Source organism: Eleutherodactylus coqui, chromosome 9, assembly GCF_035609145.1.
Source record: "Eleutherodactylus coqui strain aEleCoq1 chromosome 9, aEleCoq1.hap1, whole genome shotgun sequence".
Lineage (NCBI taxonomy): Eukaryota > Metazoa > Chordata > Amphibia > Anura > Eleutherodactylidae > Eleutherodactylus > Eleutherodactylus coqui.
In genome coordinates, this window is record NC_089845.1 from 45,632,521 (window position 1) to 45,653,729 (window position 21,209).

The 21,209-nt window shown below is 43.1% G+C and overlaps 1 protein-coding gene across 1 annotated transcript in view; it reads left to right on the plus strand.

The window, feature by feature from the left end:
* BMP6 (bone morphogenetic protein 6) overlaps positions 1 to 21,209 on the plus strand; it is a 161,523-nt gene that overhangs the window by 119,457 nt on the left and 20,857 nt on the right. The window contains exons 3-4 of the mRNA XM_066579333.1: positions 7,911 to 8,059; positions 12,196 to 12,393. Coding sequence (XP_066435430.1) covers positions 7,911 to 8,059; positions 12,196 to 12,393 — 347 coding nt within the window. The remainder of the gene's footprint in view (positions 1 to 7,910; positions 8,060 to 12,195; positions 12,394 to 21,209) is intronic.

Sequence of the window (21,209 nt, forward strand, 5' to 3'; positions counted from 1 at the left end):
GCATGGTTACCTCCACGTGGTGTTTCCTGGGTAACGCAGAGAACAATGCAAAATGGTGAACATATTTTTTTCCTCAGTATCTCTAAGGTAAGCACGACTTCATAAGATTTTCCGTGTGAACACCAGATAAACACCAGAACCAAATTAACTCGGGCGAAGCCGGGTATATCAGCTAATATATATATATATATATATATATATAAAGGGACTCACCTAGTGGAGCTCCTATATTGGAACCCCACTAGCACCTCCACCTCCCGGTATGCCTGTAATATACATTGCGGAGGTCTTCTAGTCGTTCCTTAATCCTGAAAGATCAGGACAGCTGCCGAGTCACAGCGTCCACCTGTCCGGAGGACCCACGAAGTAAACAATCCAAACTGTTGAAAATGCCCCGCTCTCTCAAGGACAGGCTTCTGAGGATCCTCAGTATTAATAAAACAGTCGTTTTATTCCAGTCCAACGCGTTTCATCGCTAACATCGCGACTTTTTCAAGCACAATAAAAAACGTTACATATCACTCTTTATATAATAAAATTAAAAGACATTCACTTACATTCAACCATAACTATGTGTAATGCGCATGACGGCTACTCTTTCCGGGTTCTCTACGCTGCCCGGGTAGTGCACTTACGCCATGTTGTTCTTCGTGTTCCCTGAATAACGCTTATACGTCATTCCATCTATCTGGAACACATCACAACCCCCTAGTCCCGACGATGCGCTCCACACAGACGTCCCAATGTTATCCAAAGGCTCCTATACTCTCAATATACTTACAATCTAATTACCTCATGATAATCCATTAAAACAATTAAAATACAAGGATATATTATAATACTAGCTGATATACCCGGCTTCGCCCGAGTTAATTTGGTTCTGGTGTTTATCTGGTGTTCACACGGAAAATCTTATGAAGTTGTGGTTACATTAGAGATACGGGGGAAAAAAATATGTACACCATTTTGCATGGTTCTTTGCATTACCCAGGAAACACCATGTGGAGGTAATCATGCAAATTTGATGTTTCTATGACATCGGGAAGTGAGAGAATTAGATTCCGTATGTAAAATTTGGACGCTAATTCTTTTGCGCTACAATTGAATAATCGAGTTGGTACCCCTTTACTTTTCCTATTTTGGACGTAATCTATATGTGTGCCAAATTTCATGTTTGTACCTTCCGCTGCTCACCCCCGCCGCTCCCCCTCCCCCGAGCACGCTTGGTGGAGAAGGCAGTTACTCGAGATGAGCGAGGCTCGCTCGAGTAACTCACCTTACCGAGCGCGCTTGCTTATCTCTAGTGGTGACTTACAGAATGATATTTAACAAGGAAAAATGCAAAGGCCTACATCTGGGCAAGAAAAATGCAAAAAGCACATACAGAATGGGAGGAATTGGGCTAAGCAGCACATGTGAAAAAGATTTGGGTATACTAATAGATCATAGACTGAACATGAGTCAATAATGTGATGCAGCAGCCAAAAAGGCAAACACAATTCTGGGATGTATTAAGAGAAGCATAGAGTCTAGATCACGTGAGGTAATTAGCCCCCTCTACTCTTCCTTAGTCAGACCTCATCTGGAATACGGTGTTCAGTTTCGGGCACCCCACTTTAAAAAAGATATAGACAAGCTGGAGCATGCTCAGAGAAGAGTTAGAAAGTTGGTGAGCGGTCTACAAATCATGTCTTATGAGGAATGGTTAAAGGATCTGGGAATGTTTAGCTTGCAAAAGAGAAGGCTGGGAGGAGACTTAATAGCGGTCTACAAATATCTGAAGGGCTGTCACAGTGCAGAGGGATCAGCCCTATTCTCATTTGTATAAGGAAAGACTAGAAGCAATGGGATGAAACTGAAAGGGAGGAGACACAGATTAGATATTAGACAGTGAGGGGGATCAATGAGTGGAACAGGTTGCCACAGGAGGTGGGGAGTTCTCCTTCAATGGAAGTGTTCAAACAGAGGCTGCACAGACATGTGTCTGGGATGATTTAGTAATCTGGCATTGAGCAGGGGGTTGGATCAGATGACCCTGGAGGTCCCTTCCAAATCTACCATTCTATGATGTAACCCACCCAATGGAAGAAGCCCATATTGAATAGACAGCTGTTTTAATATATCTTTATAGCGGTTAGAACTTTGCTTTCTGATACAAAGCTCCAAATCCCCTCCATAGACATACTTAGAAGACCAAATTCTGGCTTCACGCAGCCACCAGTAGGAGTTGCTTGGAAACTTACTGTATATTGTTTATATATCAATAAAACGACTGCAATTAAAACATATCCTTAATCGTTCCATATAAAATCACACACAAGAAGTATTAGTGTCAGGACTGGCGGCTCGCTGGTCCCTCGTGCCCTCACCGCCGGTGCTGTCACACGGGCAGCTGCGGTGTGGCACAGGGGAGCCCCAGTCCTCGTCACCTCCCCTGGCCGCCGAGCTCCTCCTCACCACCGGGTTGCTAGGGATGCGGTGGGTGTTGCCCCGCGCCGCATCCTCAGTACCATGGCAACCCGGTATGTGTCTCCTCCTCTGCCTCCTGCAGGGCTAGGGGTGGGTTCCCCAGTGCTGCTGAGTGCTCTCAGCTGCTGTCAGGCTCCCCGCCCCAATCAGCTGCAGGGGCGGGAGCTCTGACAGCATTTAAACCTGCTTGTGTCTGCAGTCCAGTGCCAGTGTTAGTTTGGTCTTCCTGCTACACCAGCATACTTCATGTTGTGACTCCTGACTTTTGACTCCCTGTTTTTGGACCTGACGTTGCCTTTTGCCTAACCCTTTTGTACCCCGTACCCTCTCGTTGCCGACCCGGATAGTCTGACTCTCCTTGCTGTTGTTTGTTCCAGTGTCTGTCTGTTCGCCAGTCCCTGTGTTCCCCTTCCCTAGTGAGTGTAGGGACTGTCACCCAGTTGTCACCCTGGGACTTAGCCCAGGGGGGCAAGTAGGTAGGGACAGGGGTTGCGGGTATTTTCAGGGACCTCCAGTTTCCCGGACCCCAAGTCCTGACAATTAGGTAGTCTGACAAAAATTATGGTAGTAAACAAGCTGATAAGAACACAAAGTACAACTTCTGTACAATGGGAGAGCGGAATCCTCAACATTCTCCCAATCTAAGCTCTTTCAACCCAACTAGTGCTCCTACCTGCAAACATGGGACCGTTGCTCTGATAAGGGCAATCCTGTTCTGGGACCTTGCTTCCTTCACCCTGGATTACCCTACAGTAAGCAATATGAACAAGACAAATACATGTCCTTCAAGGCTGTACCAACAATGCAAGTGCCAATAATATACCTCAATCACTATCAAGCTTTACAGTGCATTGCAATTAATGTCCCAGAGAATATAAATAATAGTTGATAACACGCTCATTTCCGATAATAATCTCTCAGTTCTAGGAGTGTTATAAACATGAGAAACCTGTAAATTGGGAAAGAACAGGTTTAATTACATCCCCAAACTCTCTAAGGACAATTATTTTAAGTCTTTTGAACGGATATTTAGTATTTTTAACATCCCTAAAGCCAATATTATGCAATATCTGCAACTTCAATCAGCTATTTATAAACACAAGGACTAAAGTAAAAGCCACAATATATTGACTTTCTGAAGTTAAGAACATTATCTGAGAGTCCAAATATAAAATATCAAATACCTGAGATTAAAAGTCTGTGGTGCACATGTGAAAGATCTTAAAGAGCACCTGGGACAAATGGCAACAGGATTGTGGTCCTATTCCAGACATTGGTTAGACGAAGATTTTTAAATCAGTGCTATTACTGTCTCTAGTTCATAGATTTCTCAGTCCTTTTTAATATGCAGGACCTTTTTTACTGCATAGTTTTAAAGACTCTGTCACCTACTTTTAGCCCTATGACCTAAGCTTATGGGCTGAAAGTAGGTGACCCTCTGAATACGGGGATGTAAGTGTTATACTAACCTCCCCATCATTCCCCCAGTGTGAGAACTAAAAGCCACCGCTCAATGCATTGAGTGGCATGCTGAGCAGTACGCCCATCCTAATTATAATTGGCGAACCACTTAGCAGCGCCGCTCAATGCACTGCAGTGGCAACTTGCAGTGCTGTCACCGGGAAAACAACGGCGGAGGCAAGTACAACATTTACGAGTACATCCCCAGACTGCACAGGGCACTTACTTTCAGCCCATAAGCTTACCTTATAAAGCTGTAAGTAGGTAACAAATTCCCTTTAAGTTTAGAGATTATTCAAAATGACCTACACTACCGTTCAAAAATTTGGGGTCACCCAAACAATTTTGTGTTTTCCATGAAAAGTCACACTTATTCACCACCATGCGTTGTGAAATGAATAGAAAATAGAGTCAAGACATTGACAAGGTTAGAAATAATGATTTGTATTTGAAATAACATTGTTTTTACATCAAACTTTGCTTTCGTCAAAGAATCCTCCTTTTGCAGCAATTACAGCATTGCACACCTTTGACATTCTAGCTGTTAATTTGTTGAGGTAAGCTTGAGAAATTGCACCCCACGCTTCTAGAAGCATCTCCCACAAGTTGGATTGGTTGGATGGGCACTTCTGGCGTACCATACGGTCAAGCTGCTCCCACAACAGCTCAATGGGGTTCAGATCTGGTGACTGCGCTGGCCACTCCATTACCGATAGAATACCAGCTGCCTGCTTCTGCTGTAAATAGTTCTTGCACAATTTGGAGGTGTGTTTAGGGTCATTGTCCTGTTGTAGGATGAAATTGGTTCCAATCAAGCGCTGTCCACTGGGTATGGCATGGCGTTGCAAAATGGAGTGATAGCCTTCCTTATTCAGAATCCCTTTTACCCTGTACAAATCTCCCACCTTACCAGCACCAAAGCAACCCCAGACCATCACATTACCTCCACCATGCTTAACAGATGGCGTCAGGCATTCTTCCAGCATCTTTTCATTTGTTCTGCGTCTCACAAACGTTCTTCTTTGTGATCCAAACACCTCAAACTTGGATTCATCCGTCCACAACACTTTTTTCCAGTCTTCCTCTGTCCAATGTCTGTGTTCTTTTGCCCATCTTAATCTTTTTCTTTTATTGGCCAGTCTCAGATATGGCTTTTTCTTTGCCAGTCTGCCCTGAAGCCCAAAATCCCGCAGCCGCCTCTTCACCGTAGATGTTGACACTGGTGTTTTGTGAGTACTATTTAATGAAGATGCCAGTTGGGTACCTGTGAGGCGTCTGTTTCTCAAACTAGAGACTCTAATGTGCTTATCTTCTTGCTTAGTTGTGCAACGCGGCCTCCCACTTCTTTTTCTACTCTGGTTAGAGCCTGTTTGTGCTGTCCTCTGAAGGGAGTAGTACACACCGTTGTAGGAAATCTTCAATTTCTTAGCAATTTCTCGCATGGAATAGCCTTCATTTCTAAGAACAAGAATAGACTGTCGAGTTTCAGATGAAAGTTCTCTTTTTCTGGCCATTTTGAGCGTTTAATTGACCCCACAAATGTGATGCTCCAGAAACTCAATCTGCTCACAGGAAGGTCAGTTTTGTAGCTTCTGTAACGAGCTAGACTGTTTTCAGATGTGTGAACATGATTGCACAAGGGTTTTCTAATCATCAATTAGCCTTCTGAGCCAATGAGCAAACACATTGTACCATTAGAACACTGGAGTGATAGTTGCTGGAAATGGGCCTCTATTCACCTTTGTAGATATTGCACAAAAAAACAGGCATTTGCAGCTAGAATAGTCATTTACCACATTAGCAATGTATAGAGTGCATTTGTTTAAAGTTAGGACTAGTTTAAAGTTATCTTCATTGAAAAGTACAGTGCTTTTCCTTCAAAAATAAGGACATTTCAATGTGACCCCAAACTTTTGAACGGTAGTGTAAGTGTCTTTCCAATTCAGTTTTTTTAATTCATATGCTATGGAATTGTCCAGAATTAAAAGGATATTCTAGTGATGTGTTTAAATAGAAATATTTCCCCCGCGCTCCTGGGTTCCAGCAGAGATGAAGGACACAATGTCCATAAATAATTTTAAATAATTTATTAGTTCTTTTGCTACGCGTTTCTGCGGGCTTACCCGCTCTCTTCAGGCATAACATTACACAGCACAGTACACTTCTTTATATACACGCTATTAGCAGAAACGCGTAGCAAAAGAACTAATAAATTATTTAAAATTATTTATGGACATTGTGTCCTTCATCTCTGCTGGAACCCAGGAGCGCGGGGGAAATTTTTCTATTTAAATACAAGCTGTTGCACAAATAGCCGGTCACGGCTGTTAACCCCAAAGACGCTCTCCGGTGATCTGGATTTGGGACTCCAGGGACGCTACAAGCAAACTCGGATATAAGGTGCCGGTCAATCTCCCTAACAGGAGTTTTGGCCGTGCACCAGGTGAGTACATAAAAGTATCTCACACTTCTTTGAAATCGTTTTGTGCGAGTAAGGCGCTGATTCCTGTTTTGTTTTATAATTCTAGTGATGTGGTGTTTTTTTTCAGTTTACACCCATCCACTGGGACCCCCATTGATCTGAGAGCGAGGGGTCCTGTTTGCCCCACTATCAGTCACAGCTATATCGCTGCTCCAACCGGAGTGAATGAAGAGTTGGCTGCATGATACTGCTCCATTCATATCAATGGGACGAACAGAAATAGCTGAGCACTATGTTCAACTATTTATGTCAGCCCCATTGAAATGAATGGAGTGGCACCACACATGCACGGCCAACTCTCCATTCAAAGTGACGTCTCTCCGGTCTAAGCTGTAATGCAGAAGTGACCGGAGGTGGGGCAGAAGGAAGCCCCATTCTCAGCGGGGGTCCAAGTGGTCAATATGTCAGTTTTCAGTCATCCAGCGGATGGCTGAAAACTGAAAAAAATATCACATTGCCAGAATACCCCTTTAAGACTATACTGACTTGGGGTGATTCATAACATTAATGACTTATTTCATTATGATCTTACCTTTGTTATGTTTTGTGTGGGGAATGTATCTCCCTGAACACAACCGTGAGAATATGAGAATTCGAAGATCTCGATCTGTTCCTTGTTGAGGTGATCTTCCAGGTTTGGATTACTTAAAGTATACCTTTAATTGATAAGTGGACCTTTAGTCTTATTAATGTTGCTATTCGTGAAATTATTTATTATTTGTCCACACATTGGATATTTTTTTACACATCTGTAGTTTGTTTGCTGTAAATAATTATTTATTCTAATCATCCTGTTCCCAATTGTTTTGTTCTTCTCTGGTGCTGCTCAGGGAACAGGGTTGAGGGGTAGGGGGTGGATTGTAGGTTTCTAATTAGTATGCAGAGTACATGTAATTTGTGAGCATGCCATATTGCTAATGGGGTTTTTACTTTCTGTAATTAATTAATACTTCATAAAAAATAACTTCAACACATTACTGTATTCTCAACCAAGGTACCCAAGCCAAAGAAGAGAATGACTGGGGGTTAAGGAGCTGCACAAAAACCTGGTTGCCTTGTGGCCCAAGTCATATTGTGGTGACTATGGCTATATACATGCTTAAAGGGTTTTTCCCACTAAAGACATTTATCCACTCTGCACAGGATAGGGGTTAAATGTTTGATTGCTGGGAGTCTGAGTTCTGAATGGAGCGCGATGCTCATGCTCGACCACCGTTCTATTCACTTCTGGAGGAAGACCTCTGGGTACATCCATCTTCATGTGTGCCATAGAAGTTAATGGAGAAGTGGTTGAGCAAGCGCACTCTTGCTTCATTCACATGGGACATTTGGGTGCACTGGTCTCATGATCACTATAGATCCCAGTGGTCAGAGCCCGGCTAGCAGACATTTATCCCCTATCCTGTGAATAGGGAGTAAATGATGTCTTTAATGGAAAAATCCCTATAATATTTACAATACTAAATACTAATATTGCTTTTTCTTGCTCTGTTAACAGAGAGATTGATGTTTTTCTCTTGGATACCCAGACAGTGTGGGCTTCCGAAGAAGGATGGCTGGAGTTTGATATTACAGCAACCAGCAACTTATGGGTAATGAATCCACGACACAATCTTGGATTGCAGCTTAGCGTGGAGACCAGAGATGGTAATTTATGGTTAGATTTCTCAGATTTGAAATGATTAATCATCTATTGTATATTGAAGGTGTATTCTCAGAATGCATATTTATCAACTATTCCCAAGGCAGGTGATAAATCTCTGATCACTGTGAGTTTTAAAGCTGGGACCCTCCACCGATCATGAGATCTAAGGTCCTGTGTCCCTCTTTCCTCCCTACTGAGAATGCAGTGAGGAGGAGGAGCTTAAAGGGAGCAGTGGCAGAAGTTACAAGCTGCTGATCCATTCCAACCGAATTGGACTGCTGGAGTTTGTTAAGTGCTTTTACTCAGCTATCTCCAGCAGTCCCATAGAGCTTGATGGAGCAGTAGAGAGAATGCTTGACTTGCCCTTCATTCAAACTCTTCCTCAATGCAAGGGACTGCAATGAGGGGGAAATGGAACAATGGACACCCATTGTCATGATCAGTAGGGGTGTGAGACCACCACTAATCAGAGATGTATTACCTATTCTGTAGATGGGTGATAAAAGTTGATACTGGGAATACCATTTAAAGCTAAAAGTGATAATTAAAGCAAGATGGAGAACTAGTGTGTAAAATAAAGCCGGAGAACATGAGGGCATCATTGTAGTTATGCCTATATATCCTAAAAGTCAAGTGTCTGCAAGTAGAGAAAAATAGTGCTACATATTAAATAGGGGGCACAGGTTATCTATTATCCGTTCTGTCCCAACATATAGATCAATGGTAAACAGTTATCTTATGGTAACAGCCCATTATATGACTGTTAGCAGTGATCTGGAGGCACAGACATGCAGAGAGGTAGCGTATAGCTTCTTCTCTGCATGCTTCCAACTCCCCATCTGCAGAGGGAATCATGTTCTGGGATCCCCTAGCAACCATGTGAATGCGGAAGCAGTGGTCAGGAAGGGGTTAAAGGAGTTTTCCAGTTTTATGTAAATAATATAATCGCTTTATAACTGAGAAGTGGATAAAATTCTATCTAGTCTAGACAATGTGTGAGCTACACCTTGGACTCTAGACGGATACATTGTAGCAAACTACCAAAGAGATTTGTGTAACTGTGTATGTATTTATCCTTGCCGACAATGGATACAGTTGTATCTACTTCTCAGCTGTTCCCATTCACTGGCAGCAAATATCTTCAAAATGGTTAAGTAATGAAATCCAGAGTATATTAGAAAATTGGGTGATTGTTCTCAGTAAGAGAAACCAAGTAATCTTGTAGTTATGATACCTTTTAATGGCTAATAAAGATGCATGATGTTACAGCGAGCTTTTGGGTCTTTTATCGACCCTTCCTCAGGCTAAATTAAACTGGTTTGGATGGGGCACATATGTAATATACAAATGTGCCCCATGCAAACTAGTTCAATTTTGCCTGATGAAGGGTCGATAGAAGATCTGAAAGCTAGCTATAACATTATGTTTTTTTGTTAGCCATTAAAAGGTATCATATCTACAAGATTACTTGGTTTCTCTTACTGAGAACAATCACACTTTGCTCTACTGGCTGACATGGTACCAAACCCCCTTTTTTCATTTTAGAAAATTGTAAAATGTTACATTTGTACCATGATTAAGCTTTACTTACATAAAACTAGAAAACCCCTTTAAGGCCAGGTTCACACAGCCCATTTAGCTGGAGCTTTTGAGTTTGTCTGCAAGGTTTTTTTTTATGTTAAAGCCAGGTAGTAGCCAGAGAAGTGGCCATGGCTTCTTTATTGTTGGGTATCACAGTACCACCTTCACCAATCTGTGGCATACGTTATCCAGGCACACCACAGGGTAGACTTATTCCTGGCCCCCAAGGTCCTGCACTAGTGCAAGATGGAGCCTAAATCACACCCAAACATGGTCTTGCGCACCCCAAAACATTTTGTTGCCACCACTGACCATTCATGTACAGGTAGGTCAGCCACCCCGGTTCTGCTTGCTGACTAGATTGTGACCCTTTCTGGTTTCTACCCCCTGAGGGTTTATGGATTGCTTAGAGCCTAAAGACTGACTAATAAAGTTGTAAGCGTTATTCTAAAATTCTGTAATTCTTATATGAAAAATATACAAACAGGATAATGCACAAAAGGGTAAGAAACATCCGATATATACACAGAACAGTTATGGAAATAAAAAGGAGCAAAATGAATGAAAATACAAGTCTTACAAAGTTGGTTTGAATAGTCCTGGCTGTGAGGAGCATGCGGAAATAGGGAAATCTAGTATTCAGATACAGCTCCTTGGGCTGCCAGTTTGAGGAGGGTAACCCCTACAGTAGTAAAGGCTATTCACGCAACACCTCTGACCTCCCCCATAACATCATGGAGAGGCCGGCTAAGTGGATACTTGGATTTTCCATGTGAACACACAATTGAATATTTCGACCATACTTCCTCAGGAGGCACTTCTGGAGGAAAACTATGACCACCATATTTCATAACATAATGTAAAAGACTATTAGTCCAGTGTATGTGCCATTCCATGTGTTCTGGGGATCGCACATCAATGGGTGTGGATTAGGGATGAGCGAACGTGTCCGTTACGGACACATCCGCACCCGGACACCGGCTTTGCCGAACACTGCAGTGTTCGCGCGTAAGTGTCCGGGTGCCGCCGGGGGGCGGGGAGATGCGCGGCGGCGCGGGCGGCAGTAGCGGGGAACAGGGGGGAGCCCTCTCTCTCTCCCTCTCCCCCCCACTCCCCGCCGCACCCCCCCGCGCTGCCACGGCGGCCCCCGAACTTTTTCGCCCGAACACTGAAGTGTTCGCAAAGTTCGGTGTTCGGGCGAAAAAGGGGCGGAGCCGAACGTGTTCGCTCATCTCTAGTGTGGATGCATTAACCCTTTCCAATCCACTGTCTGACGTCTGAAGACATTCTGATTGAAGGCTGTACAGCTCCGATTTCGGAAGACGTCCGGCAGGGTATTCTTACTGTATATTACTGGCCGCTCTGTTGTCAGGGGCCTCTTCAGCATGTCCCATATTGCAGAACTGTCTCTAGCCAGCAGATGGCGCCATTGTATAATGGCAGAAAGAGAAAGCCCCCTAGGAAACCCTGAATCCAAAATTGGATTGCAAAGGGTTAAGTTCAGGGTCGACACCCGGTTCTGAAAATATAATCCCAATTATTAATTTCTCTTTCGATTAGGATTGTGGATTGTGTGAACAGGATGGGAACAGAATGGTGAGGATGTTACTGACTTTTAATTTTGTTATGGAGATATAAAAAGCTAGAGCTACGCTGATTGTCACATCCTTAAAGTTACAAAGACAGAGGATGGAGGGCAGAAAACTGCTATTCAAGGAAGTCTAATGAATATTAATTGAGCTTTGCTTGTGGCAGGATGCACACCTGAACACCTACACTTAACTCATTCAGCTTGCCTAGGCATGAGAACAGATGTGTGAATCACCCAGTGTCATACTTCATAACATTGGGAGTCCCAATAGACCGGACAGCACTCCATTGGTACTTTATGGCATATCCTAGCAATTTGTCATAATGGTAGAGAAACCCCTTACAGTTACACAAACCATAATCAGAATATACATAAAGTCATTATAAGACACTTCTACAGCGCCCGTGTAAATTCTAAATGCATACATTTGTTGACTATAAAAGCATTGGGTGAAACTGTAATTTACTTTTAGACAACGGGAATTTAACCCTTTGCAATCCAATTTTGGGTTCAGGGTTTCCTAGGGGGCTTTCTCTTTCTGCCATTATACATTGCGCCACCTGCTGGCTAGAGCCAGTACTGCAGTATCGGACATGCTGGAGAGGCCCCCGACAACAGAGCGGTCAGTAATATACAGTAAGAATACCCTGCCGGATGTCTTCCGACATCAAAAGGTGTACAGCCTTCGATCAGAATGTCTTTAGACGTCAGACAGTGGATTGGAAAGGGTTAATATATTTATTACGCATTTTATAAGATGGATTTCATGCGTTAATTTCACGTGTCACATTTAATACCACCATTGGCCTCCTGTAACCTTTTGGTGGAAAGTATATATTTCTGTTACTTTTGATGAGAGGTATATGGAAGCAGACTACTCACGTGGATATTTTCATTCATACGTGTATATTGACATATACTATATTTCATTAATAGACACTAATCATTTCTGTCATTCGGTTCCAGGTCAAAATGTAAACACAAAAGCCGCAGGTTTGGTTGGCAGAGATGGCCCATATGACAAGCAGCCATTCATGGTGGCTTTTTTTAAAGCCAGCGAGGTTCACCTGAGGACAGCTAGATCTGCAACGAGCAAACGGAAGAACCAGAATCGTAACCGCTACTCTAATTCTCAAGATGTATCAAGAGCATCAAGTGTAACAGGTAGGGGGTTTTTATATCTATTTCAAGCCCACGATGTGACCTTAAAAGCTATGGACACCTCTGTGGCATTTTTTTATTAAAATGCATACATTTTGGCAAAAAAATCATTTTTCCAAAAGGGTTTGATTAAAATTTTTGTATCTTTTGTATCCAGCAGATTCTATATGTCACAGTTAGAGATGAGCGAGCACCAAAATGCTCGGGAGCTCGTTACTCGGGACGAAATTTTTGCGATGCTCGAGGGTTCGTTTCGAGTAACGAACCCCATTGAAGTCAATGGGCGACTCGAGCATTTTTGTATATCGCCGATGCTCGCTAAGGTTTTCATTTGTGAAAATCTGGGCAATTCAAGAAAGTGATGGGAACGACACAGCAACGGATAGGGCAGGCGAGGGGCTACATGTTGGGCTGCATCTCAAGTTCCCAGGTCCCACTATTAAGCCACAATAGCGGCAAGAGTGGGCCATTCAATGACATCATTGTCATTGGCTGTGATTGGCTGAAGGCACGTGTGTTTTCTGGAGGCGGGGATTTCACGCCCTGCGTCCAGAAAGCAATGCTCTGCCGGGGACCAGGACGGAGCGACAGCCTGCAGCAGCGCCGCAGAACGCTGGGGGAAGTGAGTAATGATTTTTATTCTTTGCTCCGCTGTATTCCCGGCGTATAAGGTGACAGTTGGGGGGTCGTCTTATACGCCCCGTCGCCTTATACACCGGTATATACGGTATATATTTTTATTGTAACACATTTCTGGATGAATTGCAGGGAAGGGCTTATATATTTAAGCCCTTCCCGACAATTCATCCAGCGCTGTCCGGCAGCCCATTGCTTTCAGTGGAACCTGCTGTATTGCCGGCTCCATTGAATTCAATGGGCTAACATCGTTCTTCTCTGCCACAGCTGTTACAGCTGTGGCAGAGAAGAATGATTTGTCTTCTATATGTTCTCAATGGGGTCGGCGCTGCTGCCGCCGGCCCCATTGAGCGCATATAGAGAAGAGAACAGGAATCGCAGATCGCACATAGGTGCGATCTGCGATTTCTATGGCCTAAGAAGGACCGTTGGGGTTCTTGAAGCCTAAAATAACTCCTAACGCTCTCCCTATAGCAGCTCCGGCATCAACAGCACTTTCCCTGAACTATGTCAGAATGCATCTGTGGCGAGCCGCGGGAGGGCAGATTTTAATACTCAGGTGACAGCTAATCTCGCCAGCCACTCACTGCAGGGGGGTGGTATAGGGCTTGAACGTCGCAGGGGGAAGTTGTAGTGCCTTCCCTGTCTTTCTATTGGCCAGAAAAGCGCGCTAATTTCTCAGGGAAGAAAATGAAAGTGACTCGAGCACCGCGTGGTACTCGTCTCGAGTAACGAGCATCTCGAACACCCTAATACTTGAACGAGTATCAAGCTCGGACGAGTATGCTCGCTCATCTCTAGTCACAGTAATATAACAAGCTGCATAAAGTCTCAGATCCATCAGGGAACCTATCTGATGACTCAGTCTTCAGCCCTTCTCTCTCCTGAGTGATCTTATAAACCTCTTTATGTCCGAATCAAGGTTTATTTTTGTATGAATCAGCTGAGAAGTTCATTCAGGAGAAGCAAGAGAGTGACTGGAGACTGAGCCGTCCGACAAGATAGTGAAAGGCTTGATTGAAAGAAGATGCAGAAGCCTAAGGTGCAAAAAAGTTTAATTAAACCCTATTGCAAAAATCATTTTCAGCACAAAATTCAGGCACTTAACCAAAAGGTGTCGTTATAAATGAGCCTTATTATATCGGCCCATGTGGCGTCCGAGGTTATGTCCCAGAACAAGCTGGACTAAAGGCGGGACTCAAGGCAAGTAGAGGCTGACTTCTGAGACAACTAGGTTCAATTACACTGCTCAACAGCATTTTTGCCGGGGAAAGAGTGAGAGAGATCTCTCTCCCCCCCTCCCCGCTAACCCCCGCCGCGCCCTACTCACCCCCGCCGCCCACCCCGAGCCTGCTCGGACCAGTAAGCAGTTACTCGAGAAGAACGATGCTCGCTCGAGTAACTGCTTTATTCGAGCGTGCTCGCTCATCTCTAAAAATAAAGCTAAACCCTTTATTTGAATGTAATACACAGTGGATGAAGTTCTAAAAATGGTCACTAGATGGCAGAACAATGTAGTTGAGCTGGAAGGTTACCGACATGAGCCTATCTGTACTGTGGTTTAGTGTTTGTTGTAATCTGCATGAAGCTCTTCTCTTCATTCTTACCTCAGCATATCAGGATTTTTTCAGTTTCATTCAGTTTATATTACCAGAAAAACATTATTGAGTTCTGAGTATTATTTTTTTTTGTATTTAAAACCAGACAATATTTGTCAATACTGTATTATTGTCTATGTAATAGTGCGGTGTATCGCAGAAATGTGACGTGATGGGTAGAATCTGATTCATCCACTGAATTCAGCACCCAAAATTAGTTTCCAAACCAGATACAGAATATTTTTTTTGGTTTGTTGACCAGTGTTATTAGGGCTTGTGCACACTGATGTAAGCACACTTCAGCCACAGGTCTGAGCGAATGGAATGCACTTACTCTGACATATTTTACCCGCTCCGGTGTGTATTTGCCCACACAAAAATACGCACAAAATGACATTGATTTTGCATGTATATGCAGGTTTTTGCGTATGTCGTGTACATTTACATAAGCCCATATGCACCGAGATAGGTTATCCCACGTATTTTTTTATGTAATCACACATCACATGAAAAAAATACACTCATGTGAATGAACCCATTGGAATCAGTAGGTGCTATTCACTGCATATTACGCGTGCAGAATTTGTACATTAAATCATGAAGGCCAATTTGACCTCTGAGTGATTTCAATCCGGATTTCCAAACTTTTTTTTAAAGGGGTTTTCTGCACATTTATGATTAATGATCTATCCTCAGCCTATCAACAGTTGATAGGGATCCGTGCTGATCAGCTAATCCTCACTGGGATCACAGATGGAAATGTAACAATAGGCATTGTTTCCATTAAAACCAATGGGAGCAATGCCTTCTATTACACTTCTGACCCTGATCCCAGTGACGGAGGATCAGCTGATTAATGGAGGATCCCTAGCGGCGAACTCCCGCCGAACAACTATTGATGACCTATCCTGAAATATAGGATGACCTATAGAAAATGACTGGCAAACCCCTTTTTAAAAAATTGGGAAATCTTGACTGAAACCACTCGAACAGAGGCCTAATTGGGAATACCCTTTTAACATCTATTTAGCTTGGTAATGTATGCACACACACAAATAGTGCATAATGCATAGTATTTGTGACACTGTGGTGCATTTTTAACATTTTCCAGTCCCATACCTGTTGACTATGACTGATGTGTTAGTGAGTGCGGTGTGGTGGGAATGGGGGTGTTAAATGACTTACAAGCAAGGTAAGCCACTTACTCAAATAACCATTCTAGAGCCAGCCAAGCAAGGGGTCCAAAGCACAGTCACAGCCACTACTCATTCCCTGTGCTGTTGAAGAGTGAGAAGGTAGCTTCAGCAGTATGGAGGAGTAAGGAGGATAGCGGTCACTGTGTGCAGAGGTCAGAGGTTAGCTGTGGATGGAGGGGTTGCCCACTATGTTTTTGATGGGTGTGTTGGCTGCCCGAGTTGAAAAAATATATATATTTTAAAAAACTGTCTGCTATGGCCGCCCTTCATAACTGAACGCCTTAGGCACTGGACCTCCAATTCCTAGCAGTAAACATGGCCCTGGATCAGATCCTTTCCTTTTATAACAGCTGGATTTGAGAAGTGTCTTTGTGATCTCATAGGACAGGGTCTGTTCCTATTCTTGTCACTCTATACGGCTCCTGTACAGAGACCCATGGCAGTCCACTATGCTATTCTGCCCAGTATAAAAATGTGTTTATAAGGTAGATTTTCAGTTAATAAGGTGTGTATTGCCAGCACTTAACATTAGAGAAACTTCAGAAAATGTGAAATGATGTGTAGAGGAGGGATGGGGGGGGGGGAGATGTAATTAAAAAAATAGTTTTCTTTAAAGTAAAAGGCCAGTGTCACAAGTAAAAGTAACAGCTGCTCCTTGTCACCAAGATGCTTTGTAATTGAATCCTTCTCATTGAACTATGTCCAAAACATCAGGAGTTTGTTTAAGCCACCAAGAGAGTTTTATTAGGAGGACAAGATTTGTGAATTAGAAGCACATTTTATTAATTAGTTTTGTTCATGGTCACCAAAACTTGGTGTACAAATTGGACATGCAAAGCCAGTGGGATGTGTGGAATCCATTACCCATATTTGTTTACTTTATGGGAGAATCTTCTGTGATTTTCCTCTAATTTAACATTCAACATAAATGTCACGAAGTCACAGTGGTATGTAATATCTATATTAGTCCAAAGTTGAGGCCATCACAGATATAGAATTTAAAATTTCACTTTTATTTAGAATTAATATATAAAAAGGGTCAGGGCCTACTAACAAAACAAAACATAGAACATATAACACAAGACAGACAGATCCACGCCAGTGGAGTCCCGGGGAATATAGGGGAAGGAGAGAGGATCTCAACAACTCCCGTATATTCTTTCCCAGAGAAGCACCAAGAGTCTTTATTTAAAAGACTTTTATGTGTAAGAAGTTTAGATGAATGTCTTTTGGTGTATTACACTTTATTAAATGGTGCGTTTCTTGTACTTTTTTTCACCATTTCTCACATGAAAACTCTCCAAGACAATAAAGTGAGAGTTTTATTGGTATAGCTCATGTACAAGAAATTTCTGTTATTACGTAGATATAGTTGTTGCTCGAAGGATGAGAGCTTTTTATTTTATTGCTCATATAGAGAACTTCTGCTTTTGCTCAACAATAAGAGCTTTTTTAGAGTTTGTTTTTGCTCGTATAGAAAGCTTCTGCTTTTGCTCGACGCGTTTCTGTATCGGAAATGACCGATAGTTCATCAGGAGCTGGGCAAAAAAATATGCCCTTGAGTGAGCAGAGAGGAGTTTACTAACTGAGAAGGTATAACAGAAGAATAACTCAAATGTGTCTGTCAATATTTCATAAAGGGAGATGCTCCCAATTGCCTTATTATAATATATTGCTTGACCCTAACAATATTCGGGTTCACCAGCATACTCTACCCATCTATAGATCAATACACCTGGATCTAAGTTAGCTCGCAATTAGAAGCTGAAGGTAGACATGGGGGGTGTGTCACTCTGGAGTGAGAAATCTTAAATATGCACTATGTGCATCGTGTGAGGATAATGCACACGATCCGTATAAGTGCTACCTGCATCTGTACGGAATAACCAGGTTTTACTTTGGTATTTAGCATAAAACCATGAACCATACGCTAGGGCTGGTGGCTACTAAATGAACAGCCACCAGGTTAAATACCTATTGGCCCAGCCGGTTAAAGGGATATGCGCACAACATATGCAGGCACTATCAGAGTAGAATCTATCTTAGATAGCCCCCAAGGTCTCTGAGAGGTCAATCTAGACCAGTGAGTCGTCTGCCAAGACTAGTAGCTTCACATGAATAGGCTGCCAGATTGTAAATTCATTAATTCAATCTGGGACAATGCCCAAGTCTAGCCTAGCTACTGTTAGTAACTGCCACAATGGCACAAAGCAATTTTAGGCTAGCTATACTAGTCAGCAGAGCGAGAGAGATAGAGTAGAGTAAGGCAAAGAGAGATTTTAGGAGTAATCTCCAGCAGCGCCTGCAGCTCTGATGGTGAGCTTTAGGCATCTGAGGTCTCTCTGAATTGCTCAGGTTTAAATGTCCCGCTAGCTCCTCCCATCTAGGTGTGGTTTTGATTGGGTAGCCAATCACGGGGAACAGGGGTTGTAACCAATTCTCATGTATTAACATCAGGTTTGGAAACATAATGCTGGGCTGCAGAGCATTGCTGGCCAACAAATCCCCTTAAGGAGCCTGAGCAAAACCTGTATGGATCGGGTAAAATAGTGGATCGCCGGTCATAGCGATTCCTAGTTAAACCCGATCTAAGTATCTGGAGATTGGGACTTCCGCGTTCCACGGTGGAACGCACGCCTGTAGCGTCATCACGTGGCGTCCCATCCGTCCCCCACCATGACGCTTCCGCGTTCCAGCATGGAACGCAAGCGTACGACGTCATCGCGCTGTATCCCGATTGCCAGTAACAGAAGAGCGACGTGGCCTGGGAGTTACTACATGATAATTGTAAGTAGCGTCATCACGTCCCGCCCACTACTACTGCCTGATGAGCATAAGATAATGGGATATTCATATAGTACAGAGGGGCATGTTGACGGCGCGACTTGGGGGCGTGTCCCAACCCCGGTTACCACATCAACTATAGTTAGGGGGCGGTCTTGAAGATGACATTATCAGATCCCGCCCACTGTTGTAGAATGCTCCGAAGCTACAGGTCTACTACGTTTGCACAATAAATGGGGGCATTGTGATGGAGGGGCATGCCTTCAGGATGTATCAAGCGGTACAATAGGTTGATCGTTGTGGCCCCGTTGTTGCCATATTGGCATAAATTAGATAGCTCTACACCAAGTTTGGCATCACCCGAGTGTTATCTGAATATATATTCAACATGTGCAAACCGTTAATGTTCCCACAGTGGAGATAGTTTAATAAGTATCCTAATAGATGATACTTGTTACTGTGGGAAACATATGCATCCCTATTTCAACGTGTGTATTTGTGGAGAGACAAAAAACTGCTGAAGGAATATATTCATTTCTATAATGATATAGATACTAAAATCCTCTTCTTGATCATTAGAAGGAGGAAGTTTCATTAGTATTTGTTGCCAATGTATTAGATATATAGATGCAAAAATGATGCAGGCTAAATACTGAGGATAAAGTGATATTATGTTTTAGCATCAATACATGTTCAAGCACTCAGCAATAAGTTGGTTGTTTGGTGGAGATATGAAGTACAGTAAAATGCCGTCGTCAGGAATGGTAGGAAAGATTGAACGCATTAGGTAGCTGTTTAAAGAAAGCAGTTAAAGTTTAGGGTGGCATTAAGCCCTTGAGGGGCCAAGGTGTCCAGGCGAAAAATCCATGATGCCTCCTTTTGAAGGAGTCTTTTGTCGATGTGGCCTCTTCTTATGTCAGTGCGGATCATTTCGATCCCTTGGAATTTCACGGCATATTCGTCTCCTCCATGGACGGTCTTAATGTGGTCTGCTAGTGGTGTCGATTCCCCTCGACGGATGTTCCCTACATGACCTAATATACGTCTGCGAAATTGTTGTAGTGTCTTGCCGATATAGTTCTTCGGACAAGTACACGAAGCCATATAGATAATGTTTTTTGATCGACAGTTGATGAAGCATCTGTTGACATAGGATTTTTTGGTACTGGCGCTGACAAATGTGTGACTCTTTAGGATAAACGGGCAAGCCACGCAGTTATGGCATTTGAAAGTTCCCATAGGTTTATTGCTATTCAGCCAATTGGGTTGTGTTGGTGCAGGGGCCAAATGGCTTTTCACCAAGTGGTCTCGTAAGTTGTGACCCCGTCTAAAAGTGATTGCCGGTCTTGGTGGGATCACATCTATAAGATCAGGGTCATTAGTCAAGATACTCCAATAATGCTCCAGGATGCTTTTTACGTCTTTACTCCCCGTATCATAGGTCCCGATGACTCGAGCAGTGTTAGATGCTTCTCGTTGGCGTGGAACCAGAAGAGTATTCCTTTGTTGTTCCACTGCATGAAAATATGCTCTATCAATCACCTCTGCAGGATAGTCACGACTCAGGAATCGCTGTTTAAGTTTGCGACTCTCGAGTTGGAAATCCTGTGTGTCAGAGCAATTCCTCTTCAGTCTAAGGAATTGCCCTTTCGGGATACCTTGTTTCAGGGCTAGGGGATGAAAACTGTCCCATTTAAGCAGACTATTTGTCGCTGTAGTTTTTCGGTATAGCGTTGATACGATTGATCCATCGTCTTTTTTGTGGATAAGAAGATCTAGAAAAGCCACCGTCTTTTCATTGATCTCTGAGGTAATTCTCAGATTCAGATTATTAATGTTGAGGGTATTGACGAATTCTTGGAACGCTTCTTTCGTTCCTTTCCACAAGATTAGGATATCGTCAATGTATCTTAACCATAAGACGATGTTGTCAGACCATTGATCATTGCTGTAGATGTGTTTTTCCTCCCACCAGCCCAGGTACAGGTTAGCATACAATGGGGCACAGGATGTCCCCATCGCGGTGCCCCTGAGCTGGTGGAAGTACTTTGTGTTGAATAGAAAAAAGTTATGGGACAGAATGAATTGTAAAGCATCCAGGGTAAACTTGTTATGGGAATTGAAGTGAGAGCCCCGTTGACTTAGGAAGAATTCTGTGGCTTTAATTCCACCGTCGTGTGGAATCGAACTATATAGAGATTCGATATCTAACGTGCCCAATAGTGTATCCGGGCTCACTGAGGTGCCATCCAGAAGTCGCAAGACATCCATAGTGTCACGTACATATGACCTCAGGGATACAACGAATGGTCTTAGGATGTGATCAACATATACGCTCAAGTTTTGGGTCAGATTGTTTACTCCGGAAACAATAGGTCTCCCACGAAGTGGGATAACACCTTTATGCACTTTGGGTAGTGCATAAAAGGTTGCGGTTGTAGGATGGAAAGGAAATATGAAGTCAAATTCTTTCTCAGAAATAAGGTCTCCTTCTAGTGCTTTAACGAGGAGTTCTCTCAATTCCCGCTGAAACTGAATAGTTGGGTCTGATGTAAGCGTTCTATACGTTGCTGTGTCACCTAATAACTGCTCGCACATATCTTTG